General features: G+C 41.2%; 1 protein-coding gene across 2 annotated transcripts in view; it reads right to left on the reverse strand.

Moving 5' to 3' along the window:
* DNAH5 (dynein axonemal heavy chain 5) overlaps nt 1-24,178 on the reverse strand; it is a 363,993-nt gene that overhangs the window by 164,196 nt on the left and 175,619 nt on the right. For both annotated transcript variants that reach the window (XM_049861228.1, XM_049861221.1), the window contains exons 33-41: nt 20,411-20,623; nt 19,266-19,490; nt 16,792-16,964; nt 8,947-9,125; nt 8,375-8,562; nt 7,866-8,060; nt 5,566-5,700; nt 5,051-5,158; nt 2,578-2,731 (exon numbers count right to left, since the gene is read on the reverse strand). In XM_049861228.1, the coding sequence (XP_049717185.1) occupies nt 2,578-2,731; nt 5,051-5,158; nt 5,566-5,700; nt 7,866-8,060; nt 8,375-8,562; nt 8,947-9,125; nt 16,792-16,964; nt 19,266-19,490; nt 20,411-20,623 (1,570 nt within the window). The remainder of the gene's footprint in view (nt 1-2,577; nt 2,732-5,050; nt 5,159-5,565; nt 5,701-7,865; nt 8,061-8,374; nt 8,563-8,946; nt 9,126-16,791; nt 16,965-19,265; nt 19,491-20,410; nt 20,624-24,178) is intronic.

Consider the following 24,178-nt stretch of genomic DNA (forward strand, 5'->3'; position numbering starts at 1 on the left):
CAGGGGAGGGTCAAAGAGATGGGGCACTAGGGTACCAAGAGCATGTGCTAAACCTCCATATCTAGCCTCATCTCCCCCGCTCCCACCTCACACACAAGTTACATTTCTGCCACACCAAACCACTTCCCCAGCTGTATCATGCACTCTGCCATTCTTCCTATCTGTACTCCCTCTTCTTCCTGCTGAGAATGACTTTCGTCCACCTACTACTCACCCTCAAGGCCCAGCTGAAGTGCTGCTTCCTTCGCAAGCCTATGCTGCTGTTGTCAGCTTCTGTTAAGTCCATTCTACTTGGCACAGACACCAAGTACGCAGACTAGAGCTGCACTTCAGAGGGTTCCCTTCCCTACAAAGGCTTCCTACCTCCTTCACCTCTGTTCACAGCATAATTGTCCAAACCTTCCTTGTTGCAATTCCATATTGAGTTATAATTATTTGTGTCCATATCTGTCCCTCCCCTAGATCTTAAGCTCCTTGAAGACAAGGCCATGTTTTTCATACTTGTTTTCCCATTTCTGGAAACCCTGGTGGCACAGTGGTTAAGTGCTACAGCTGCTAGCCAAAAGGTTGGCAGTTCAAATCCACCAGGTACTCCTTGGAAACCCTATGGGGCAGTTCTACTCTGTCCTATAGGGTCACTATGAGTCGGAATCGACTCAATGGCAGCGGGTTTGTTTTCCTGTTTCTAATTCAGAACCTGGTACAGAATGGTCCCAAAGACATTTGATGAACAAATACGTGATGAATACAGAAATAAATAACATACGTGGGTCTTGCACTTCTTCAACCCAATTACCTAATTACCTACTCAACCTTCTGTATAATTAAAGTTCTCAGCAAGAAACAATGTGTTACTTAAGGTAACAAATGTTCACCCTGAATACTAAAACCATGGGTTGGTCAATAAACAGCAAATGTTCTTATGATTAATTCATCTTTGCAAGAAACTTCTCCAAAGACAGCGATGCCATGTGTATTATTACATAATTTAGACATATTATACATAATGCATACATACTGTTCAATATTTAGTACTCATTTGGTTCAAGTCATTGTACCAGGTGCATTTGTGGTTTATTGTTCACAAAAGGCAGCTTCATAACCAAAAAAAAAAATTACACATAATTTAAGAAGGAAAACACAATCATTCTAAAGCTATATAAAAATTCTAAAACATAATAACACACGTGAAAAGTACATGAAAAATCCTGCAGGTGTGAGTTCTCAGTTGTGGTAGAGGAAGGGGCTGTCTGACAGGACAGTCCCATCTCAGTCTGAAGAGCCCTGATGTACAGATAACTGAGGAAACTGGGACTAAATCCAACATGTACAGGATTCTAGAGTAAACACAAGCAATATCCAGCAACCACTACCTCAGTATCAGTGAAATGAGATACCATGAGCTGACTGAAAACTCAGCCAGTCACCTTTTCTTTGTTGGACCCTGTATACCACCTTCCAACAGCCAAACCAAAAAAAAATAATAACCTGTTGCTGTTGAGTCAAGTTCCAACTCATAGTGACCCTATAGGGCAGAGTAGAACTGCCCCATAGAGTTTCCAAGGAGCGGCTGGTGAATTCAAACTGCTGACCTTCTGGTTAACGGCCTTGCCTCTTAGCCACTATGCCACCAGAGCACTTCTGGAACTCAACTCTGCCACAGCTAACGGATGTCAATACTTCTAGGAAGAGAGTCGTCAATGTCCCATCAGAATCAGAGAGCCCAAGAATCATCAGGAACGTGGCAATGCCTGTTACCTTTAGATGACCTAGGGTTTGCAAGCCTTAAGGACATTTAGAAACTAAATGTACCTATCTAATTTCACCAGAAAAATACCTGATTCCAGGTAAGAAGTTAGTTAATGAGTATGATTTTCAATACATACAATTTGAGTTGGGATTGGAATTATTTTATATTTATTGGGAGGTTGCACGTTGTATCTTGCATTTACTGGGAAGTGGCAATGGTATACTGGGAAAAGCATAGGTGTTTGGTTAGTGGACCATAAGTGTCAGTCCCGTCACTTACCATCTTTGTGATCCCTGGCATTATTGAATTTGAGCCTTGGGTTTTATACCAGATGGCAACAATGACAGCCACCTCTTAAGATCATTGGAGTTCCTGGGTGGTGCAAAGGGTTAACCTGCTTGGCTACTAACCAAAAGGTTGGAAGTTTGAGTCCACCCAGAGGCACCCTGGAAGAAAGGCCTGGTGATCTACTTCTGAAAAATCAGCCATTGAAGACCCTATGGAGCAAAGTTTTACTTCAACACACGTGGGGTCATCATGAGTTGGAATCCACCTGACAGTAAGTTTTCATTTTCCCTTAAAGTTGCTGTGGCAATTAAATGGCACCACATATGTAAAACATATGGCACGATGTGTAAAGTCACTCAGAAAATATTTTTCTCTCTGGTCTGTTAATGTAATACGTCATCTCTAAAATGAACTCAACAGTCAGTGTGGCAGCATTCTCTCCTATAAAATTACACTCGTGTGTCTACCTTGGGACATTCCAATGTGTCAGAACTACTTAAAGGCATCGCCCAAGGCAACACACTTGGGCTGCCCCGTACCTGTCATGGCTTTCATCAAGGTGTGGATGCAGGTGGTTTTCCCTGCCCCGCTGGGCCCCAGGGTCATTATTCCATGTCTCACCCTCTGTGTTTCAAACAGCTGGATGACTTTCAGTTTCCAAGGAAGATGGTTGATTAAACCAGCCTCTTCGACCTAAAAACATAACAAAACCCGTACATTGGGCCAAATCGACAGTGATCTGGGATTATCATTGTGTTAAAAATAAACATAGACAAAAAAAAAACAAGCTGAACATGATCAAAATGCAATCCCAAGTCAATAAGAAACACCTGCATTTGTCTTCGGGAACTGAATACAAATATATTAATATTTTACTGAGTGTATGTCTTAACGAGCAGCTTAAGAACGGAGATTCAAATGGCAAAATGTACTTTAAATGTTTAAGAAAAGATATTTAATAAGTGGAAAAAATTATAGTGGCCCAGGTTGACTGAAATTCCATATAAATTTCATGCTGGCTTTATAAATCCACTAGCTAGCTGTTAATCTATCAATATATGTATGAAAGTTACACTGTACCAAACACTATTCTAAATTGGATTTTTATAGCAACATGATGAGATTGGTACTATTAGTATCCTCGTCTAACCCTTGTGGCATAGTGGTTAAGTGCTACGGCTGCTAACCAAAGGGTCAGCAGTTCAAATCTGCCAGGCGCTCCTTGGAAATTCTATGGGGCAGTTCTACCCTGTCCTATAGGGTCGCTATGACTGGGAATCAACTCAACGGCACTGGGTTTGGTTTGGCTTTTTTTTTACAGATAAGAAAACTGAAGCATACAGAGACGAAGCAATTTGCCCAAGGTTATCTATTTATAAAGTTACAGAGTGGGGATTTGAGCCCAAAAGTTCAGCTTCACAGTTCATAATATTAATCATCCTATTATGCTTGAACCCACTGAAAATGATGCTCTTAATTTTACTTAAGTCATTTTGGATAAAAATCATGTATCATTTTATGCTTATTCTTTGGATTTTTCTTATGCTACAAATTACTAATATAAGCCATCTCATAAATTGCTTTACACTTAGCTTTTGTAGGCAATGCTACACTTAATACAGCCATAAGATGAAGAAATTATCATTACCAAATCAAGAAATTCAGATTTTCATATACTGCTTTATTAAAGAAAAACATATATCAAATACTACCATAAAAAAAAAACTCATCGCCATCAAGTCAGTTCTGACTCATGGCGACCCCATGTGTTACACAGTAGAACTGTTCCATAAGGTTTTCTTGGCAGTAGTCTTTACAAAAGCAGATTGCCAGGCCTTTCTTCCACAGCACTGCTGGTTGGGTTTGAACCACCCACTTTTAGGTTAGTAGTCAAGCACAAACTGTTTGCACCACCCAAGGACCATGAAGATATCTATTGAAAATAATTTCAAGGACTTGAAATGTATTTTAGAAATATGAGCTAATCATCACTTCTATAGAACAAATTTTTATTCCAAACTCTTCTTCATAGGAAAGAAAACTCTAGTTCTTCAGTGACTCAAGGTTTACATGATTTATTTCCACTCCCAGAAGACTATAAAAAGTTGGAGTTGCACCAAATATCATAAAAAGCCCAGAGAACTACTGACACTCAGAGTATGGTGGATCCCCAGAGCCCAAGGAAGAAATCACAAGTGGTCCTGGGCCTAGGAGAAAAGAACAACAGCTGAGAAGGCGCCTGAGATCACTGCAAATACCAAAAGCAGGAATGTGGAGATCAAAGCAATGTGGTGAACACCAAAGCTGAAGACAGAGCAAGCAGGCAGCAAGTTCAGCCCCTACCCAACCCTTGCTGGCCAGGAACATTTCATTTGTAAATTTACTCTGCAAGTTTCCATCAATAATGGGGCCATTTGTGGATGACTAGAGCCCCCCCCTTTTTTTAGAGCCCCTGGGTGGTGCAAATGGTTAAGCGCACTGCTGCTAACCGAAAGGTTGGCAGTTCACCACCCAGAGGCACCTTGGAAGAAAGGTCTGTTGATCTACTTCTGAAAAATCAGCCCTTAAAAACCCTGTGGTTGATGTATAGCTTTGCCTTGCAACTTTTCCACATGCTTTGGCTGTCGATAGGAGGCTTTGTCTCCATGGCCCAGCTGACCGTGGATTTTAGTATCCCTTTGATGTCCTGTGAAATAAGGACACCTTGTGAAGTTTTAAAAAAAAACCCTGTGGAGCATACTTCTACTTTGACACATATGGGGTCACCATGAGTCACAACGGGTTTCACAGCAACTGGTATACAACTAATAGACGCACATGGCTAAATGGATCCGTGGTTGTGTGATCGTAGGAGATACCCTGGCAGGAGAAGCCCTACCAGTATGTGCAATGGCCTGGCCTCACTGAAAACAGTGGCTGCAGCCTGGACGGGTGTGGGCCACATACAAGCTTCATTGTCATTACCGTCAAATGAAACAGGCACCGTGATTGACGCCCTGTGAAATATATTACCTGTCTACTAATTGCTGTTTCCAGTTCAGGATAACCTGCTTTATCCAGAAGAATATTCGGAAAGAGGTCTTCAATCAAACTCAAAAATAAGGGTTCATCCTCATCAATCTAGAAGAGAAATGGAAGGGAAATCACAAATGCTTACGCATTTGTAAAATTTACAAACGATTTCTTACCAGGCGCAACAGACGTTAAAGAAGGCAAGAGTCTAGCTCTAAAACACGAAAGATGGCTCAATGGATTTGGAGCCTTAACATCTGGATTTTTTAAAAAACTCGTTTCAATTCCATTGGAATGGGCATATTTTAGACCAGCTATGTGTTTTTTGTTTTTTTATGTGTCATGGCAAAGAGTAAGAACTTCCGGAAACAGTGCAAAGTTCCGTTCCCCAGCATTTTGTCTGACAATTAGCATTTAAAATGAACATTTTAAATAAATATTTCCACATCTCCTCTGTGCTGGGTTAGTTGAACCAGTACGTAAGTGAGTGGACTTTTTTCACCTGGGAATCTTACCAGTTTCGAGAGATTCATGTCTCGTAGAACGCGCATGACAATAGTGGACTCTGTATCAGTGGGGTTGGCTCTTTTCGCAGCTCCCAGTGTCCGCAGCACTGACAGAATGTTACGCAGACCAAAGTCATAGTGCACCTGAAGTAGGGGAGATATGCCAGGCTTATTTTCAATATTAAGTTACCCGTGGAAACTACAGAACCCTGGTGATGCAATGGTTAGGCATTCGGCTGCTAACCAAAAGCTTGGCCACTTGAACCCATCCAGCGGCTCCGCTGGAGAAAAGACCTGTAAAGATTACAGCCTGAAAACCCTGTGGGGCAGTTCTACCATCACATGGGGTCGCAGTGCGTCAGCACTGACTTGATGGCAACCAACAACAACAACAGGGAAACTATACGAATTTGACTGCAGACCTTTGGTAATAATGAATAAATGCTGATTTTCCTTAGAAAACTGGTACAAGCAGTTAGTGGAGCAACACATTTCTATATCAATATACTTGTTGAGCAAAGAGAGAATACTCAAAAGAGTCCTCTCATGTATCACCATTAACTTAAGCCCTTAGATCAGAACCAACAGGTATATCTTGAAAGGGAGAAAGGAATAAAACTTCTCTGAGAGCAGACAAGTCCACGGTCCCTAATCATTCATACACAAGAACATTTTCTGGTATCTCTAAAGCTAAAACTCAAAACTATACTTAAACTTGGCTCCTCACTCATGCCCATGGCTGAACTTATATATAAGCCTCTTTGCTGGTAAGGAAGGAACCCTGGTTGCACAATTGTTAACTACTTTGCTGCTAATCAAAGGATTGGCGGTTCAAACCTACCAGATGCTCCTTGGGGGAAAAAACCTGGTGATCTGCTCCCATAAAGTTTACAGCTTAGGAAACCCTATGGAGCAGTTCTACTCTGTCATACAGGGTCACGATGAGTCGGAATTGGCCCACAGCACACAACACACAACAACAACTACTGGTAAGTAAAATGTCAGGGATAGCAGGGAGTTCAGAGGTAGAATTCTTGCCTTTCATGTGGGAGTCCTGGGTTTGATTCCCAGCCTAGTCTCCTCATTACCAGCCACCACCAGTCTGACAAAGGAGGCTGGGATGTTGCTGTGATGCTCAACAGGTTTCAGGGTGCCTCCAGACTAACACAGGCTAGGAAGAAAGGTCTACTAATCTACTTCCGAAAATCGTCTAATGAAAGCTCTATGGATCACAACTGTTCAACCTGAAGCCAATCATGGGGATGACGCAGGAACGGGAGGCATTTTGTTGCGTTGTGCACAGGGTTGCCATGAGTTTGAAGCTGACTGGACGGCAGCTAACAACAAGCAGACAGGGATGATAAGGAGGAAGGTATACCTTGGACTATTAGATACATAGGATTACCTGGAAGGGGAAGACTAGCTACACATCCCAAAGCCAAGTCCCCTGTTCTGTTATCACTTAGCATATATTTGAAAAGCTCAATCACATCAAATTTCAACACATGTAAAGTGAATCATTAAAAACCATTTATCTCCTAAGGTAGCTGGCAACATGTGCGTCACATAACACTAGGCATTTGGAGAGTTGTTGTTGTTAGGTATTAAGTCGGTTCTGACTCATAATGACCCTATATAGAATTGAATGAAACACTACCCAGTCCTGCGCCATCCTTACAATCATTGCTATGCTTGAGCCCACTGTTGCAGCCACTGTGTCAATCCATCTCTCTAAGTTTGTAGTAATGTTGTTAAGCAGCAATAGATAACTTGTGGAGAAATAATACATGGTTAATTTCATATCTCTTAACTATGAAAAAGCATGATTGCTGAACCTGCTACTCAGAACAGCACAGGAATCTAGCAAGGAGCTTACAATAGATAAGACAATTAGCAAAGCATGGTCAAGTACTTGAGTGAGCTTGGAAGTAAAAAGAGAAAATGGTTGAGCGGTTCCTAAAAACCACAACAACACAGAGTAGGGTCAATGGTACTGGTGAAATAAGTACCGGCAGATATGAGTACCCGTAATTCTTTGGCTCGTAAATCATTTCAGATAGTATTCATTTCTATGCTATAAGTATCCACTTCTTCAAATGTACTTACTATGCATATAAACCTACATCTCGTGCTCACTTCAGCAGCACACACACTCAAGTCATTTTTGTGATGATGCTCCTTCCTACTCTGCATCAAGAAGGTACTTTGTCAGCAGTCCCAAGGCTACAGTATTTCAAAACGAGAAAACTGAGCTGAACAGAAAGCGAAACATGCGTAGTAAGTACAGATAGCCCTCCAGAACTTCACACCTGCTTCGAGAGCTGCTCCTCACACAGCTTGTAGAGTGTGAAAAACTTCCTGGCCAGAACGATGTTGTCAACGAATCCGCAACTAGCCAACTTCACCCGTATGATAATCTGACGGTCGGGGACCATCATGGCCACAGAGCGGAAATTAATCTTCAAGTTTTCAGGGAGTTCCTGCCGCCCGGCATAGCCAGGATTCTAAATAGAAAATAAAACCCAAGGATGAATGACAGGATCCCGGGACAACATGACCATCAGCACAATATTAAAAGATTCATTATGAAGATACAACAAATCTGGAATGACAACCACAGAGCCTATTTACATTTTAACTGGTGAGCCTAACTCATGAGTTATTACTATGAGTTTTGTTGAACACCGAAGGCTTTCAAACAAATGCAAATTACAATCTCAATTTCTATAAATGTAAATTAGATGTGGCATATGATTGGGGGACGTATGAAACTATGATACAAAGCTGGAATTCAGTAGCTGCTCTCGTGTTCCCTTACCATGGTTAGAAAAAGTCCAAACTCAGGATTCATCGTCACATTATCTCCATCAGTAAAAATAAAAGATTTTTTACGCTCCTTTTTACATGTCAGAATAATGGAAATTTGCTGGGCCGCAACGGAGAGAACTGGTAGATCAATACGGTTAAATTCATCAAAACAACCCCAGGATCCAGACTGTGCCAGTCCTTAGAAAGGAAATTAAATAGAAAATTCAATTAGTATCTAATTTTGGAACTTCAAGGAAAAAGGCATTATGCAGTTGCCAAGACAAGACAGAGGTTATAAGTTCACTCAAAAATAAAGCTGAACAAATAGATCATGCTTCAAGTCCCCCCAGACAGCTCTCAGTTCAGCAGTTTATCTATGAACACCCAATCTGCAGTAACAAAGGAACGTTAGAAAAGGCAAGTGGGATTAAAACAGGGTCCACATCACACGGGAAAGATTCAAGATTTTCCAAAAGTTTTACAAAGTTGAAAAATGAGGCTGAAATGTAGCCAACTGCTGAAAAATAAATCTTAACACGACAAGTCTGAGATTTCTCTTCAAGTAAAAAATATAACTCTCACCTTTAAAAATCCGTCCAAGTCCTCGGAAATCCATCTGGTCTGAACAGTTGAAAACCACGACGTATTTCCCAAGACATCGTCCCATATCTTTGGTCGTTTCTGTTTTACCTGTCCCTGCAGGTCCAGCGGGGGCTCCCCCCATGCTCATCCCCAGAGCTTGAGCCAATGTGATGTAACACCTTGAGGGGTAGAAACATCACTAGAACCAGACCATCAGCAACTAGAAGACACTTCTGAAGCATCACAGTGAAATGACACCCACACAAGGTTTAAAAAAAAAAAAACACGAAGGATATGGGCCATTGTCCCTACATTACATTTCCAAAACCACATCCTAAAAGATACTTGTTCTTACATGTGTTCATGTGTGTCGAGAAAAAAGGAGAGAGTGATCTGTGGTCAAATAAACGTGAAAATTCTTAACAAGACTAAACAGGTTTCTTCATGACTGAATTTTGCAGGCTTTCTTAAACTTCGAGTTTGATAAACAGTACATAGCATTTCCAAAACTTATTCAACAATGGTAAAACTTTTTCTTCGCAGGAATCTATCCTTATCTAAAGCCAAATATTCTGTGATACAGGTTCGGATCCTTCTAAGTAGATTAATTCCCTTTCGAGTCTGTTGTTGTTGGGTGCCGTCAAGTTGATTTCAACTCCTCGTCACCCTATGTGGCAGAGGAAAACTGCCCCACAGGGTTTTCTTGGCTGTAATATTTACAGAGGAACTCTGATGGCACCGTAGTTAAGTATTCAGCTGCTAACCAAAAGGTTGGCAGTTCAAACCCACCAGCCGCTCCATGGGAGAAAGATGTGGCAGTCAACTTCCATGAAGATTAAAGCCTTGGAAGCCCTATGGGGCAGTTCTGCTCAGTTCTATGGGGTCAAATATGAGTCAGAATCAACTGATGGCAATGGGTACAGGTTAATATTTATGAAAGCAGATCACCAGGTCTTTCTCCCATGGAGCTCCTGGGTGGGCTCGAACCACCAACCTCTCAGTAAGCCGCTGAGTGCTTAACCATTTGCACCATCAGGGCTCCTCAGGGACCACAGACCATGTTCAGTTTAAATCATACACTACTAAATAATCATATCTTAAATACACGCCAAAAGAACAAACAAATCTGTCTTGAAAGAAGTACAACCAGAATGCTCGTTAGAAGCAAGGATGGTGAGAGTGCGTCTTACATACTTTGGACATGTTGTCAGGAGGGATCAGTCCCTGGAGAAGGACATCATGCTTGGCGAAGTACAGGGTCAGTGGAAAAGAGGAAGACCCTCAACGAGATGGATTGACAGAGTGGCTGCAACAATGGGCTCAAGCATAATAATAACTGTAAGGATGGGGCAGAACTGGGCAGTGTTTTATTCTGTGGTACATAGGGTGACTATGAGTTGGAACTGACTCGACGGCACCTAACAACAAATATATTTTGTGAGCATCCACTAAAAAAAAAAAAAAGACCTGCACAAATCTTCTACTGTATCTTACTATGTTGTTGTTATTAGGTGCCATCCAGTCAGTTCCAAGTCATAAGGACCCTACAGGACAGAGAACTGCCCCATACAGTTTCCAAGGAGTGGCTAGTGGATTTGAACTCCTGACCTTTTGGTTAGCAGCCAAGCTCTTAACCACTGAGCCACAATATAACAAAAAAATCTAGTGGGAGAATGCAAGAAAGCCTGTCACAGAAAAATCTTACTCCATTGCTCAGCGTCACCTGGTGGTGGAAAAGGAGACAATTTATATGATGACACAGCTTAGGGCTTTCCACGGCTAAGCTACAAAGCATTCATCTGGACTTGAGAAAGATTTCAAGGGAAACGAAGTGATTATCCAGCAGAAGGGGAAGAAATAAGCAGTGTGCACACCAACTGAGGGTCTTTAGCATCTCAGTTTTACTGGAAAAGGGTCTCTGAAAGGCAAATAAGTAACTCAGCCCTGGACGTGTGCCCATAGAAGGCAGGAGGGGACAGGAATGCTGGTAATGGAGAACCCAAGGTTGAGAAAGGGTGGGTGTTGACATGTCACGGGGTTGGTAACCAATGTCACAAAACAATATGTGAACTAATTGCTGTTTAATTAATGAGAAGCTAGTTTGTTCTGTAAACCTTCATCTAAAGCACAATTAAAAAAAAAAAAAGGCAGACTTACTGGACTGGTGGAGACCTAGGGAATCCTTGAGACTATTGCCCTGAGATACCCTTTAATTTTTGAATTGAAACTATTCCCGGAGGTTACCTCTCAACTAAATAACTGGTTGGCCCATAAAATAAAACAAACACTATCACCCATGAGTATTGTGCTTTATATACATATATATACCTACACACACACACACAGACACACACACACGAGATGGGGAATAACCCAAGGTCCTGTTTCCGTTGTGCTTTTGTTATCACTCTCAAAGCAGCTTTGTAATAACAACGGCTAACATTATAAGCTCTACATAAATTATCTCATTTAATTCCCAAAGAACCCTTCGAGGTTGCTACTGTTATCGTTCCCATCTTATAGACGAGGAAAGAGGCTCTCAGTGATTCATTTTTCTCAGGAAAGCAGTGGGAGAGCTGAGATTCGGCCCAGCTGATGTGGTCGCGTGGCTCTGTGCACAGCCGCCCTGCCGGGGCAAAGAAGTAAAATTCCGTGAGTCATGGCAGGCGATCCCATCGTGTCAGAGTAGAACTGTGCTCCACAGGGTTTTCTATGGCTGATTTTTTGGAAGTAGATGACCAGGCCTTTCTTCTGAGACACCTCTGGGTGGACTTAAGCCTAGAACCCTTAATTAGCAGCTGCTCTTTCTTTCTCATTAATGTTAACCATTTTTGCCTGAACCCTCCTTATAACAGGGATTCTCTTGGTTCATATTTAAACTGAAGTAGCAAACTTTTTTTTTTTCATATTTTATTGAGTTTTTTGTGAAAGTTTACACAGCAAATTCGGTTCCCATTTAACAATTTCTACACACATTGTTCAGTGAAATTGGTTACATTTCCACACTTCATCAACATTCTCATTATTTCCACTCTGTTCCCTTTCTGTTATTCTTGCTTCCCTGATCCCTCTACCACCTCATCTTTGCTTTAGGGTAAATGTTTACCATTTGGCCTCAAATAGATGATTTATATATACACATATATGGAGGTATACATATACATATCTATACATATGTATGTATGACATACGAATATATATATATACACACACACATATATGGAGCACAGTACAGTACTCATGGGTGATAGTGTTTATTTTATGAGCCAATCTGTTATTTAGTTGAAAGGTGACCTCTGGGAGTAGTTGCAGTTAAAAAATTAAGGGTATCTCAGGGCAACAATCTTGAGGGTTCCTCACGTCTCCACCAGTCCAGTAAGTCTGGCCTTTTTTTTTTTTTTTTGTACTTTAGATGAAGGTTTACAGAACAAACTAGCTTCTCATTAAACAATTAGTTCACATGTTGTTTTGTGACATTGGTTACCAATCCCACAACATGTCAACACTCTCCCCTTCTCAACCTTGGGTTCCCTATTACCAGCTTTCCTGCCCCCTCCTGCCTTGTAGTCCTTGCCTCTGGGCTGGTGTGCCCATTTAGTCTCATATTGTTTTATGGGCCCGTCTAACCTTTGGCTGAAGGGTGAACTTCAGGAGTGACTTCACTACTGAGGTAAAAGAGTGTCTGTGGGCTGTACTCTTGGGGTTTCTCCAGTCTCTGTCAGACCAGTAAGTCTGGTCTTCTTGTGTGTGTGCTTGAGTCAGAATTTTGTTTTACATTTTTCTCCAGCTCTGTCCAGGACCCTCTATAGTGGTCCCTGTCAGAGCATTCGGTGGTGGTAGCCCGGCACCATCTAGTTGTGCTGGACTGTCTGGTGGAGGCTGCAGTACTTGTGGTCCATCAGGACTTTGAACTAATCTTTCCCTTGTGTTTTTGGTTTTCTTCATTCTCCCTTGCTCCAGATGGAGTGAGACCAGTGGAGTATCTTAGATGGTTGCTCACAAACTTTTAAGACTCCAAGGTCTGGCCTTTTTTAAGATTTTGAGTTTTGTTCTACGATTTTCTCCTATTCTATCTGGGGCCATCTATTGTGGCCCCAGTCAGAATAGTCAGTAGTGGTAGCCAGGCACCATCTATTTCTTCTGTTCTCTGGATAGGTGAGGCCATGGTTCATGTAAGCAATTGGTCCTGTAGACTGGTTTCTTCTTTAAGTCTTTGGTTTCCTTCTTTCTCTTTAGCTCCAGTTGAGTAGAGACCAACAGTAGTATCTTAGACGGTGTCTTGCAAGCTTTTAAGACCCCAGATGCTACTTACCAAACTAGGATGTAGAACATCAATTTTGGACACTATGTTGTGCCAACTATCTGTGATGTCCCATGAGACTATGGTCCTAAGCTTTCTGAAGTAACAAATTTTTTAAGTCAACAGAAATAAGTCATTCTATTTATACAAGGGGGGAACATGTCAGGTGAATTATTCCTTGTTTTTCACCTATATGGGACTCAGTCTAACTGCTATGTTGGCACCAAAACTATGTCTAGGACTTGCTTCCAATGATAAGCACAGGTCTGTCAGAGTGACCCCAATAGATGCTTAAGAGACCCTTTCCAGATTATTCTACATTTACGTGTACCTCTCTCTCACCCTTCTCTGCTTTCCTTTCTAATCTCTTCACTCTTAAAAAAAAAAAAAAAAAAACAGTGTCATAAACAGGGTTTGAACTTTTTATGCATTTTAGTGCCCTATCCACAGCTTTGTTATAGTTTTCTGCCTTCCCACCAGACTGCTGTCAGCTCTCTGCTGTCAGGAGCTAGGCCAAGTTCATAGCTGTACCCTCAACTACGTGCCGAACACCACACCGAGCACCCTATGAGCATTTGTTTAATGAATGATTTATGCTGACCCAGTTAAACACTCTTATCTAGTTCCTCCTGGAATTATTTGTAAAATGTGACCACCATGGGCCAAATGAACGGTGACCAACCCCAGGACCTGGGGCTCACCAGCACCCAATTTAACCAAACCTGTCACCAACATTAATATTAGGTACTCATGGTACTGTAGATGCACTGCATCCCATGCCAACCAGGAATGGCTCTGGTTATTATTCTTAACAGCATTGTTTCTAAAATGCTGAATGCCCTCCTGAGACAACGATGGCATGGACATCAGCAAGGATTTCTTCCTTGTTGAGAACTATATTTAGTCACAGACTTTCGCTTATTAGACATGCTTAGGGAGAAGTGAAAGGAAAAGTTGCTAAAGATTGGGCTATCAAGGATTAAGAACATGATAGTTACAGCAGCAATAACAGTAATGACTAATATTTACTCTGAGCCCAGCCCTGTGCTGGGTGCTTACATACATTAGTCTACATTAGAAAGATGGGAATCAGAGAGGCGAGATATCTGTCCAAGACAGTACAGCTTCTGTGATGGTTAAGATTGTATGTTAACTTGGCTGGGCCATGATTCTCAGTGTTCAGGTGTGATCAACCCCATGATGGGATCTGCTGTGAGTAGCCAACCAGTTGAAAGGGAGTTTCCTTGGGCATGTAGCCTGCATCCAAATATAAGTGGACATTCTGGCTTTTGCCCTCTGTGGATCCTGTACCTGCCTCCTGTTTGTCTGACCTCCTGTTCTTGGGACTTGAGCTAGCAGCTTACCTGCCAATCTTGGGATTTGTTGATCTTCACAGCCTGTAAGCAAGAGTCCTGCTCTCTGACCTGCCGATCTTGGGTTCACCAGCCCCTACGGCTACATGAATCAGGAGGAGCCTCCATACTGATCCACAGACTTGGGACTTTTCAGCCTCTACAACGGCTTGAGCATTTTCCTTGATATAAATCTTTCTCTATATATATGTTTATATAATTTACTGGTTTTACTTCTCTAGAGAACCTAGCCTAAGACAGTTTCTCAGGGCAGGTGCAAGTGCCCAAGTCTCAGGAATAATTCAGAGAAGCTATGAGTATATATTAGAGAAAGACATACGTGCTAGGCCTGTCCACATTTCTTATCAAGCAGATAAGATGCCTCTATCAGCCTTCCGCCCTCCGTCTTAAGTGACAGCACTAGTTAAGACAATCACAGGCATCTGTGTTTGTGCTCAGAAGTGGAAGGAAAGACTGATCACTGGGAACACCATGAGCTTTTGGAGAAAGGCATTGTATGTTTTTAGCTTATTATAATTGCTTTTTTTTATCATCTGAAATGTCTGCAACTCCAGCGACCATAGCATCAAGCTCCCCCATGACCACAGCTGCTGCAGTTGTTGAATTTCCACAGGGGAGTTGGCAACAAGGCTAACAAGGTGTCAGTGCCTTCGGCCTTTGATTTTTTTTAAGTATTCATTTCAGTAAGGAAATTCCTTTTGTACAAGGGCTGCAGAGCTTGCCATAGGATCCCAATGACAAGCCAAAAATGATGACTAAATTCTAAGATAATCAGTTAGTCAGAGAAAAGTAATAAAGTGAGGATTTAAGGTGAAACAGGTAAAATTCCAGCTTTAGAATCTCCTCCGCGTACTCTTATAAATACAATGCCTGCTTTGCTTCTAAAGTTCTCAAGTTTTTTGATATAGAAAGAGTGAAATTGTGGAAATGTTTGTATAGCATCAAACTTATTAAAACTAAAAAGAATTGTAACATACATGTAAGCATACAAAATTTCCGGAAGGATAGAAAATAAACTGTTAATTATGGTTACCTCGGAAAACTAGTAAAGTTTTCCCTCTCACACTTTCCACATTATGTCCTTCTGTGCCATTTAAATTTTTCACCACTTGTTGTTAGGTGCCATTGAGTCAATTCCGACTTATAGTGACCCTATGTACACCGAACAAAACACTGCCTGGTCCTGTACCCTCCTTACGATTGTTATGCTTGAGCCCATTGCTGCAGCCACTGTGTTAATCCATCTCGTTGAGGGTCTTCCTCTTTCCCACTGACCCTGTACTTTACCGAGCATGATGTTCTTCTTCACTTATTTCAACACTATTACTTTAAAAATAATAATTTCTTTCATTCATTCACTTAGCAAATATTTATTTAGCACCTATCATGAGTAGTCCCCGGGCGGTGCCTATGGGCAATGCCTTCTGCTGCTAACCAAAAGGGTGGAAATTCAAGTCCACCCAGAAGGGCCTCAGGAGGGCCTGGCAATCTACTTCCAAAAAACCAGCCGTTGAAACTCCTATGGTGTATGGTTCTACTCTGACACACATGGGGTCAACACGAGTTGGAACAAACTCAACTGGCAACTGGTTAGTTAATGACAGTACGCACCATATTCGTTAAGCAGCGCTCAAAGCCCAGTGTGATTGGAACCTGTTGACACACGGCAATTCATTCATTAATTCACTTTCTTGCCCTTTTAATGTCCACCGAGGTCATTTTAGGGGGCCTGGTGGTGCAGTTGTTAAGTAATTAACTGTTAACCAGAAGGTCAGTGGTTCAAACCCAGCAGCAACTCCGTAGGAGAAAGATGTGGCAGTCTGCTTCCACAAAGATTTACAGCCTTGGAAACCCTGTAGGGCAGTTCTAGTCTGTCTTACAGGGTTGCTATGAGTTGGAATCGGCTCAATGGCAATGGGTTTGTGTTTTGGTTTTTGAGATCATTTGAACTTTGTCTCTGTAAGACTGAAGGCAAGGGAAGGTACAACTGTTTCAGTCACAACCCTAAATCCCAGGTGGAAACATGCATGTATATAAAGCTAAAACTGCAGGATTTCAAAAGCTTTGGTATCAAAGAGTCTATAAACCCTCATGAGATATTACACAAAAATCCCTTAAACAGCTTCAGAGAATAAAATGGGGGCGGGAGGAGTCCCCGAATCCTTCCCTTACCTGTCTGTGAGTGGAGTTATGACAAGTCTCTCCGTGCAGCCCAGAAACTCATTCTGGTAGGTGAAATTCACATCTGTGACATGGATCTTCATCTTGTCAGAGTCTTCATGAAAGTAAAACCTGCACTGCTTCAGCCACTCAAAGTCCGTGGGGCTCTTGACATGCATCTGACACTGAAATGTAAGAGGTCTTGTTAAAACAGAGATGAGAATCATTTATGAGAGACATATCAGTATTCATCTGGATGTAGTCGCTCATATATACGTGTGTGTATGTGTATTGTGTGTGTGTCTGTGTGTGAGCCCTGGTGGCGCAGTGGTTAAAGTTTGGCTGTTAACCAAAAGGCTGGCAGTTCGAATTCACCAGCCACTTGTTGGAAACTATATGAGGCAGTTCTACCCTGTCCTATAGGGTTGCTGTGAGTCAGAATCAACTCAACGACAATGGGTTTGGTTTGGTTTTGGTTTATACATACAAGAGGGAGCCCTGGTGGCACAGTGGTTAAGAGGTATGGCTGCTAACCAAAAGGCTAGCAGCTCAAATAGGAGCCCTGATGGTGCAGTGGTTAAGCACTTAGCTGCTAACCCAAAGTTCGGCAGTTCGAACCCACCAGCTGCTCTGCAGGAGGAAGATGTGGTAGTCTGCTTCTGTAAAGATTACACACACAATCTTTGGAAACCCTATGGGGTAGTTCTACTCTGTCCTTTAGGGTCACTCAGTAGCAGTGGGTTTGGTTTTTGGTTTTGGGATCATAAAGCCCAGTAAGTGAAACTCAAAGACAACCCAACTAGTTTTAAAATGTCATCTGTATCACCCATCGAACCTTCGCATTTACTGATCAACAACAAAGATAATCTAGAAGACACGAGAATGGAAAACCCCTAACTGAGCCTCCCTCCGATTTAAATGGTGCTGTGGCACAAATTATTGGTGTTCAACTACTAACCAAAAGGCTGGCTGTTCAACCCCATCCAGCAGTGCTATGGAAGAAAGGCCTGGAAATCTGTTCTATAAAGACCACAGTAAAGAAAACCCTGTGGAGCAGTTCTACTCTGTAATACATGGGGTTGCTACGAGTCAGAATTGACTTGGTGGCAACAGGTTTTACATATTTCAATGGAGTCCTTGGGTAGTGCAAAAGGTTAACACGCTTGGCTGCAAACCGAAAGGTTGACAATTTGAGTCTACCCGGAGATGCCTCTGAAGAAAGGCCTGGCAATCCGCTTCTAAAACATCAGCCACTGAAAACCCCATGGAGCACAGTGTTACTCTGACACATACGGGGTCAGAACTGACTCGATGGCAACTGGTTTTTGTTTCGTTTTCTTTTGTTTTAACGTATTTCAATAATAAGATACTTGGCTCTTAAATTTTACTTTTAAATACACAATACCATATCCTGTCCCTGAAATGCAATCTATGAAAAACACCTTTGACATAGAAACAGAACGAAACAATCTGCTTAGGAAAAGGAAATCTCTTCTGACTATGCCAAAGTACACTGCTGGGCTTTTTTAATCCATTAATAATTTTTCATAGGAACTGCACAGGGTCAACATTTCCAGCATCACATTCTCTCACATAAATGGCAAGAAGTTAGGTTAGTGCTCAGCACTGCTTTTGTCAGAATTTTTTAACCACAATTTTAAGCCCCTTTAATCATTTGGCTTTGACAAATAAGAAGTCTAAAATTATCCTGAGCCTTTTATTTCTCAGAGGCAAATGATGCCCTTAACTATTAAGAGGAGATTAGCCACACAACAGCTCCAATGTGCTGCCTGATTTCCATTACATCAGGACCAATCTTTTATAATCTTCTTTACATAATGAGGTGGGACACAACCCAGAAAATTATTATGAAAATAAGAGCTTCTTGAATCTGTCTAATGCCATATCTTATAGTAGAGGACAAATTTAATTACTTTTCACATTTCCCATTTTCTATAGCTACTGAGGTCCTTTTTTTTCACCTTGTTCTCTCTTCAAAGTCTGCATGACACCTGAGTGCCAGAACCTACACTAGGAAAGGCCATTTGCAATCAGTGACATAAAATGTAGCGAAACTTGTTAAAGATGTGATTTATCAAAAGCCCTGAAGAGAGTACTAAACATCTCTACTAGCAAGGTTACTTATTTCTGTAGCTGTTGATCTTCACTTAATAACTAAAATGAGTACCAGAAAAATGAAAGCTTTTCCAGGATACTACATGGCATTTTAGCATCAAAAATAATCACATGAAACGTTTTAAAATAAAATCTAACTGCTTCAATAATGACCATCAAAAGAATATGACAAAAATTTCAGGTAAAGACAGAAAAGAAAATCTGATAAACATGTTCTCGTTATGAAGATCATTCTTTGCTTAAATTTAACCTTTTCCTGGAATTCAATCAAACTCACTCCAGTGGGTAAACACAGGTAGCATCTCATATTTGCTTTTCTGCACATGCCACGGCATTTATAAGGCACATACCAGGTCATCAAAGATGTCCCTCTGGTGCACGTGAATGGTGATCAAAGTCTCATATTTAACTCGTTCCACAGAACTCAGGTCCTTCGTGGTGATGTCGATCAGTGTGTTCAGAAGGTCCAGGAAAGACTGATTGGTTTTCTGCATGATTTTTTTCTCAGACTTGGCATTTGTAAGGGCTTCTTCCGAATCCCGGGTCCATATCATCTGAATCCCTAAAAGTCCCACCTTAATGGAAATAAAAAGGCTCTATGAGCACTTATGGAGAGTTTGTATATTTAAGCAGAAATTATAAGACAGGGACTGTTGTCCTTAGGTGCCGTCGAGTCGGTTCCAACTCATAGCGACCCTATGCATAAGGGAACGAAACGCGGTGCCCAACACAGAGGACTAGTTGTGATTATTATCAGTTGTGATCACACGAATGCAAAGCCATCCTCGATTGTATCAACTTGATGTGTTTCAAAGCCTGTGGAAACTCCATTCCATTAAATATGTAGCGTTTCATGACGTATCCAATTTTTTTTTCTTATAATTTTATTGCTTAAGTCAGGTTTCTCCCTAAACAGCTTTCTAAGTTGCCTGCAGGTAATGAATATGTCTAAAACTTTCTTTATCAAAACTAGCACAGTATTGGCTCACAGTAGACACTCCCAAAATCTTTATTGATCACAGTAACTATGAGAACATGGTTTCCTGAATTTTAACAATGAAACGTATTTCTCATTTTTAAGTAAGGCATACACTCAATACTTTTTTATGATTTATGTACATTGTTACATAAATAAAGAAACTCTGTAGAAAAAGACCTGATTTAAGTTAAATACAATGTATTGAGTATCTCTACAACTAAATACATAAGTAAGTCTATCTATACATGCACAGGTATAGCTACAGAGATAGATATATAACCAAAGAATCTGTGGCTGAAATATATAAACTGATGTATATTTAACGAATCCTTATAAGGTCGCTATGAGTCGGGATCGACTCGACGGCAGTGGGTTTGGTTTGGTTTTGGGTTTTACGAAAATCTTTCCATTTGTCCAGAGTTAACTTATAGCCATTTGTCAAGCTTAAAACAGCGAATGTCTGACATCTAAAATGACTCTTCTATGAAAGAAACTTTCCAATCTAAGTACACTGACCTGAGCAGGGAAGGAAGAAAGAAATTCAATCAGTTGGAAACCTGTTTCTTGAATACTGGCTGCTGCCTGGCGAATCACCAGATGTAATGAGGACTGAGATTCTTCCAAGAGAGAATTGAGCCACACTTCCACGTTGCCCTCTGCCATCACAGGTTTATCCAATTCAATCGTCTCACCCTCTCGAGAGGAAATGGACAGAATGCGATCATAGATCTATTTTAGAAACAAAAAAAAAAAGTTATATTCATATAAAACATGAAAAGTAAGTTTGACTTTTCCTCCATTCCTTTCTTGCCAACGTTATCCTTCCCACAGAAAGTTAAGCTACATAAGATACAAGCAAAATATGATGTAAAATCAATTCCAAAGCTATAAAAAAAAAAAGTTAACCATAAAATCTAAAAAGGAATACAAAATCAATCTCAAATAATCTATACTCAAGAGGGAAGAACTTGTTTTCTAGAAGAAACATTTAATACAAAGGAGATGATTGAAAAATCTCTAACATTTCCAAGTAAGATGAGATTCTCTAAGAGTCTGTCATTCTGAAGCACAAGATTATCCAACTGAGATTTAGCAATGACGGGGTCATTCAGACTCTGTACTACAAACATTGTATTATTTGCAGAAGCTAGTGGTTGTGTTTAATGTCCTCTAATTCAAACCCAGCTCTTACTCTGGTCATCTCCCTTCACGTCTATGCAACATGGCACAACAAGAATAGCAATGGTATTTGGAGTTCTAAGATACAGGTTCAAATGGTGCCCTACCATCCACTGGCCACAAAACAACCATGAGACTAGATTTCTTGCCTATAAAAAGGCATTACAAATTATGCCTATCCTACATCCCTACCCACCTCAAAGGTTGTTCCTGCCAATTAAAATAATGCAAACTATAAAGCAAAATGCAATTGTTTGTTATTGTTTCTATTGTTTGACAAATGGAATATTGGTCCCTCAGGCTCATATTTGTTATTAGTTGACTTCAAGTCAGCTCTGACTCATTGTGACCTTATGTGTAACAGAATAGAACATTGCCCAGTCCTGTGCCATCTTCATGATAGTTGGTATATTTGAGTCCATTGTTGCGATTATTGTATTAATCCATCTTATGGAGGGTCCCCTCATTTTCACTGATCCTCTACTTTACCAGACATGATGTCCTTTTCTAGCAGTTAATCTTTCCTGATGACATGTCCAAAGCAAGCAAGTCAAAGTCTAGCCATGCTTCCTTCTAGGAAGCACTCTGGTTGTATTTCTTCTAAGACTGATTTACTTGTCCTTTTGGTAGTCCACGACATATTCAGTATTTAGCACTGTATTAAGGAAGTCCTCCTTAGTTGAAGACAAGTGCACCTACCAAGAAGCCAATGAGGGTCCTTATTTTTACAGATTCCTTCCAAAGCTCTGAACATAAAACTGTATTTGTAATATCTTAAAGAGGATCTATAAAATTGTATAAGCTTCAAGGCCCTCCAAACCCAGATCTTTCCATGGTAGTTAAGATCTTATGGCAGGAACAACAGAAAACAATAACCATGCATTTTAAGATGCAATTCTTATGAACAGAAGCTAAACTCTATGGGCATTCAATTGACAAATGAGGAACTTTAAACCATCTTCAGTCTACAATGAGCCAATGAGAAGTTTCAGCCCAGAACCACAAAGTCAGAGGGTAGATCACCAGCTATAGCATAAGAAATTGAGCAAAACATCAGCAAGGGTTTCCTGATTAATTCAGTCCCCTCAGTCCCACATATCCCACAACAATCTACAAGAAACGTTGATTTTAAACTGTTAAAATCCCCCGTCTCCTCTTCTTCTCTGTCTCCTCTGTCAGGGCCTTGTTACAGCAGTTCATCCTTTTCCATCTTGATTTTGCAGTTGTTTCCAACCCTGCTTTCCTTGCCCCCTTCCATTCCACCTTCTACACTGTCCCAGAGAGTCTACACAAATCAGGTCACTTGTCTGTTTAAACATCTTCCACAGTAATTTTAAAATTCTGTTCTACATTTTCCCCCTTTTGGTCAGGATTCTTCTCTAGAATCTATAGTTCAGTAGCGGTAGCCAGGCACCGTCTGGTTCTTCTGGTCTCCTGGAAATAGGGGCAGCTGTTCATGGAGGCTGGAATGAACCCCTGAAACTATTCCCCTGAGATCATCTTTAAACCGTAAGCCTTAAACCAAAAATATCCCTTAAAGTCTCAAAACCAAACAACAGTTTAGCTTAACTAGTAAAGAATGACTGCTTTGAGCATTGAACCCTTTTAAGATATATCTGTACAGGATATAATTCACAAGAGTAACTCAAAAGCTTACACAGGAAACTTAGGGGGCAATGAGTTTTCGTTAACGGGGGAGGAACAACTCAGAAAACGAGGGTGAGAATGGCTGCAAAACTCAAAGAATGTAATCAATGTCACTGAATTGTAAATGTAGAAGTTGTTGAACTGTTATATGTTCTGCTGTATAAATTCTCAACAACAACAAAAATAGAATAAATTCATGAAAAAGAAAGAATTAAAAAATAAATTGATGACCAAAAAAAAAAACTTTCCATGACCTTTGGTCATATCCAGGATGAAAAGTAGAATTCTGTGGTATGATGCACTTACCTTTTGGAATCTGGTCCACACTTCCTTCTTCCTTTCTCCCTTTACTCACCACTCCCTCCCACCTCACACTTACCATTCCAGGGATCCTGGGCTGCCCACACCTCCATGCTCTTGCTTGCCCTTCCCGCTGACTGGCCCATGGCTCCCGTCTTCACCTACCTGGCTACCTTCCACTAGCCCTCAAAATTCAGGTCAAGCACCACATTCCTCTGCAGGAGGCCTTCCCGTGGACCCCAGCTCAGGTTAGGGCTCCCCGATCTGCATTCCCATGTTCTTTGTGCGTTATACAAGAAATTAATCATTCCAGGCAAAATCATCAACAGCTTAATTGCCAAATTTCTATTGAGTATTGTTCTGCATAAAAACCACTTCAGTATTGATTATGATGGTTCCTCCTTGGAAACCCAGGACAAGGATCAGGCTTGGCACATAGCTGTTGTTGTTCTTGTTGTGGTTGTTGTTGGTGGTGTGTGCCATTGGGTCAATTTCAACTCACTGCGATCCTATAAGACAGAGAGGAACTGCTCCATAGGGTTTCCTAGGCTGTGATCTTTACATGAGCCGACTGTCAAGTCTTTTCTCCCACAGAGCCACCAGGTGGGTTGGAACCGCCAACCTTTTGGTTCACAACTGGGCCATGACTGGCTTTTAATGGACTGCAGTGGTGTAACTCTGCCACTACGCTACCTGCATTCTACAGAAACTCTTTGTTGACTTATCTATCTCCTCCACCAGAGCATAAGTTCCTTGAGATTGGTATATTCCTACTGTTAAGCACAACTCCTGGTGTATCATCCTCTTGCCATTGAGTGGATTCCAACTCATAGTGACCCCAGCTGTGTCAGAGTAGAACTGAGCTCCATAGGGCTTCAATGGCTGTAATCTTATGAAAGCAGATTACAGGACTTTCTTTTGCACCACCAACAGAGGTATTCAAATCACTGCCCTTTGGGTAAATAGCCAAGTGCAAACTGTTTGCACCACCCAAGGATGCTTGGCATATCATAGTTGCTCAATAAATGAAAATTTCATGCTAGGATGAAAAAGCGAATGTTGCTAAGGGTGTGTATGAGGAAGCACTCGAGGGCACCTGAATACATCATTAAATGAGAAGGGACACTTTCCGCAGGAATTGGGTGGCGTGACAAATTA

The sequence above is a fragment of the Elephas maximus genome, chromosome 2 (genome assembly GCF_024166365.1).
Source record: "Elephas maximus indicus isolate mEleMax1 chromosome 2, mEleMax1 primary haplotype, whole genome shotgun sequence".
In the NCBI taxonomy this organism is placed as follows: domain Eukaryota; kingdom Metazoa; phylum Chordata; class Mammalia; order Proboscidea; family Elephantidae; genus Elephas; species Elephas maximus.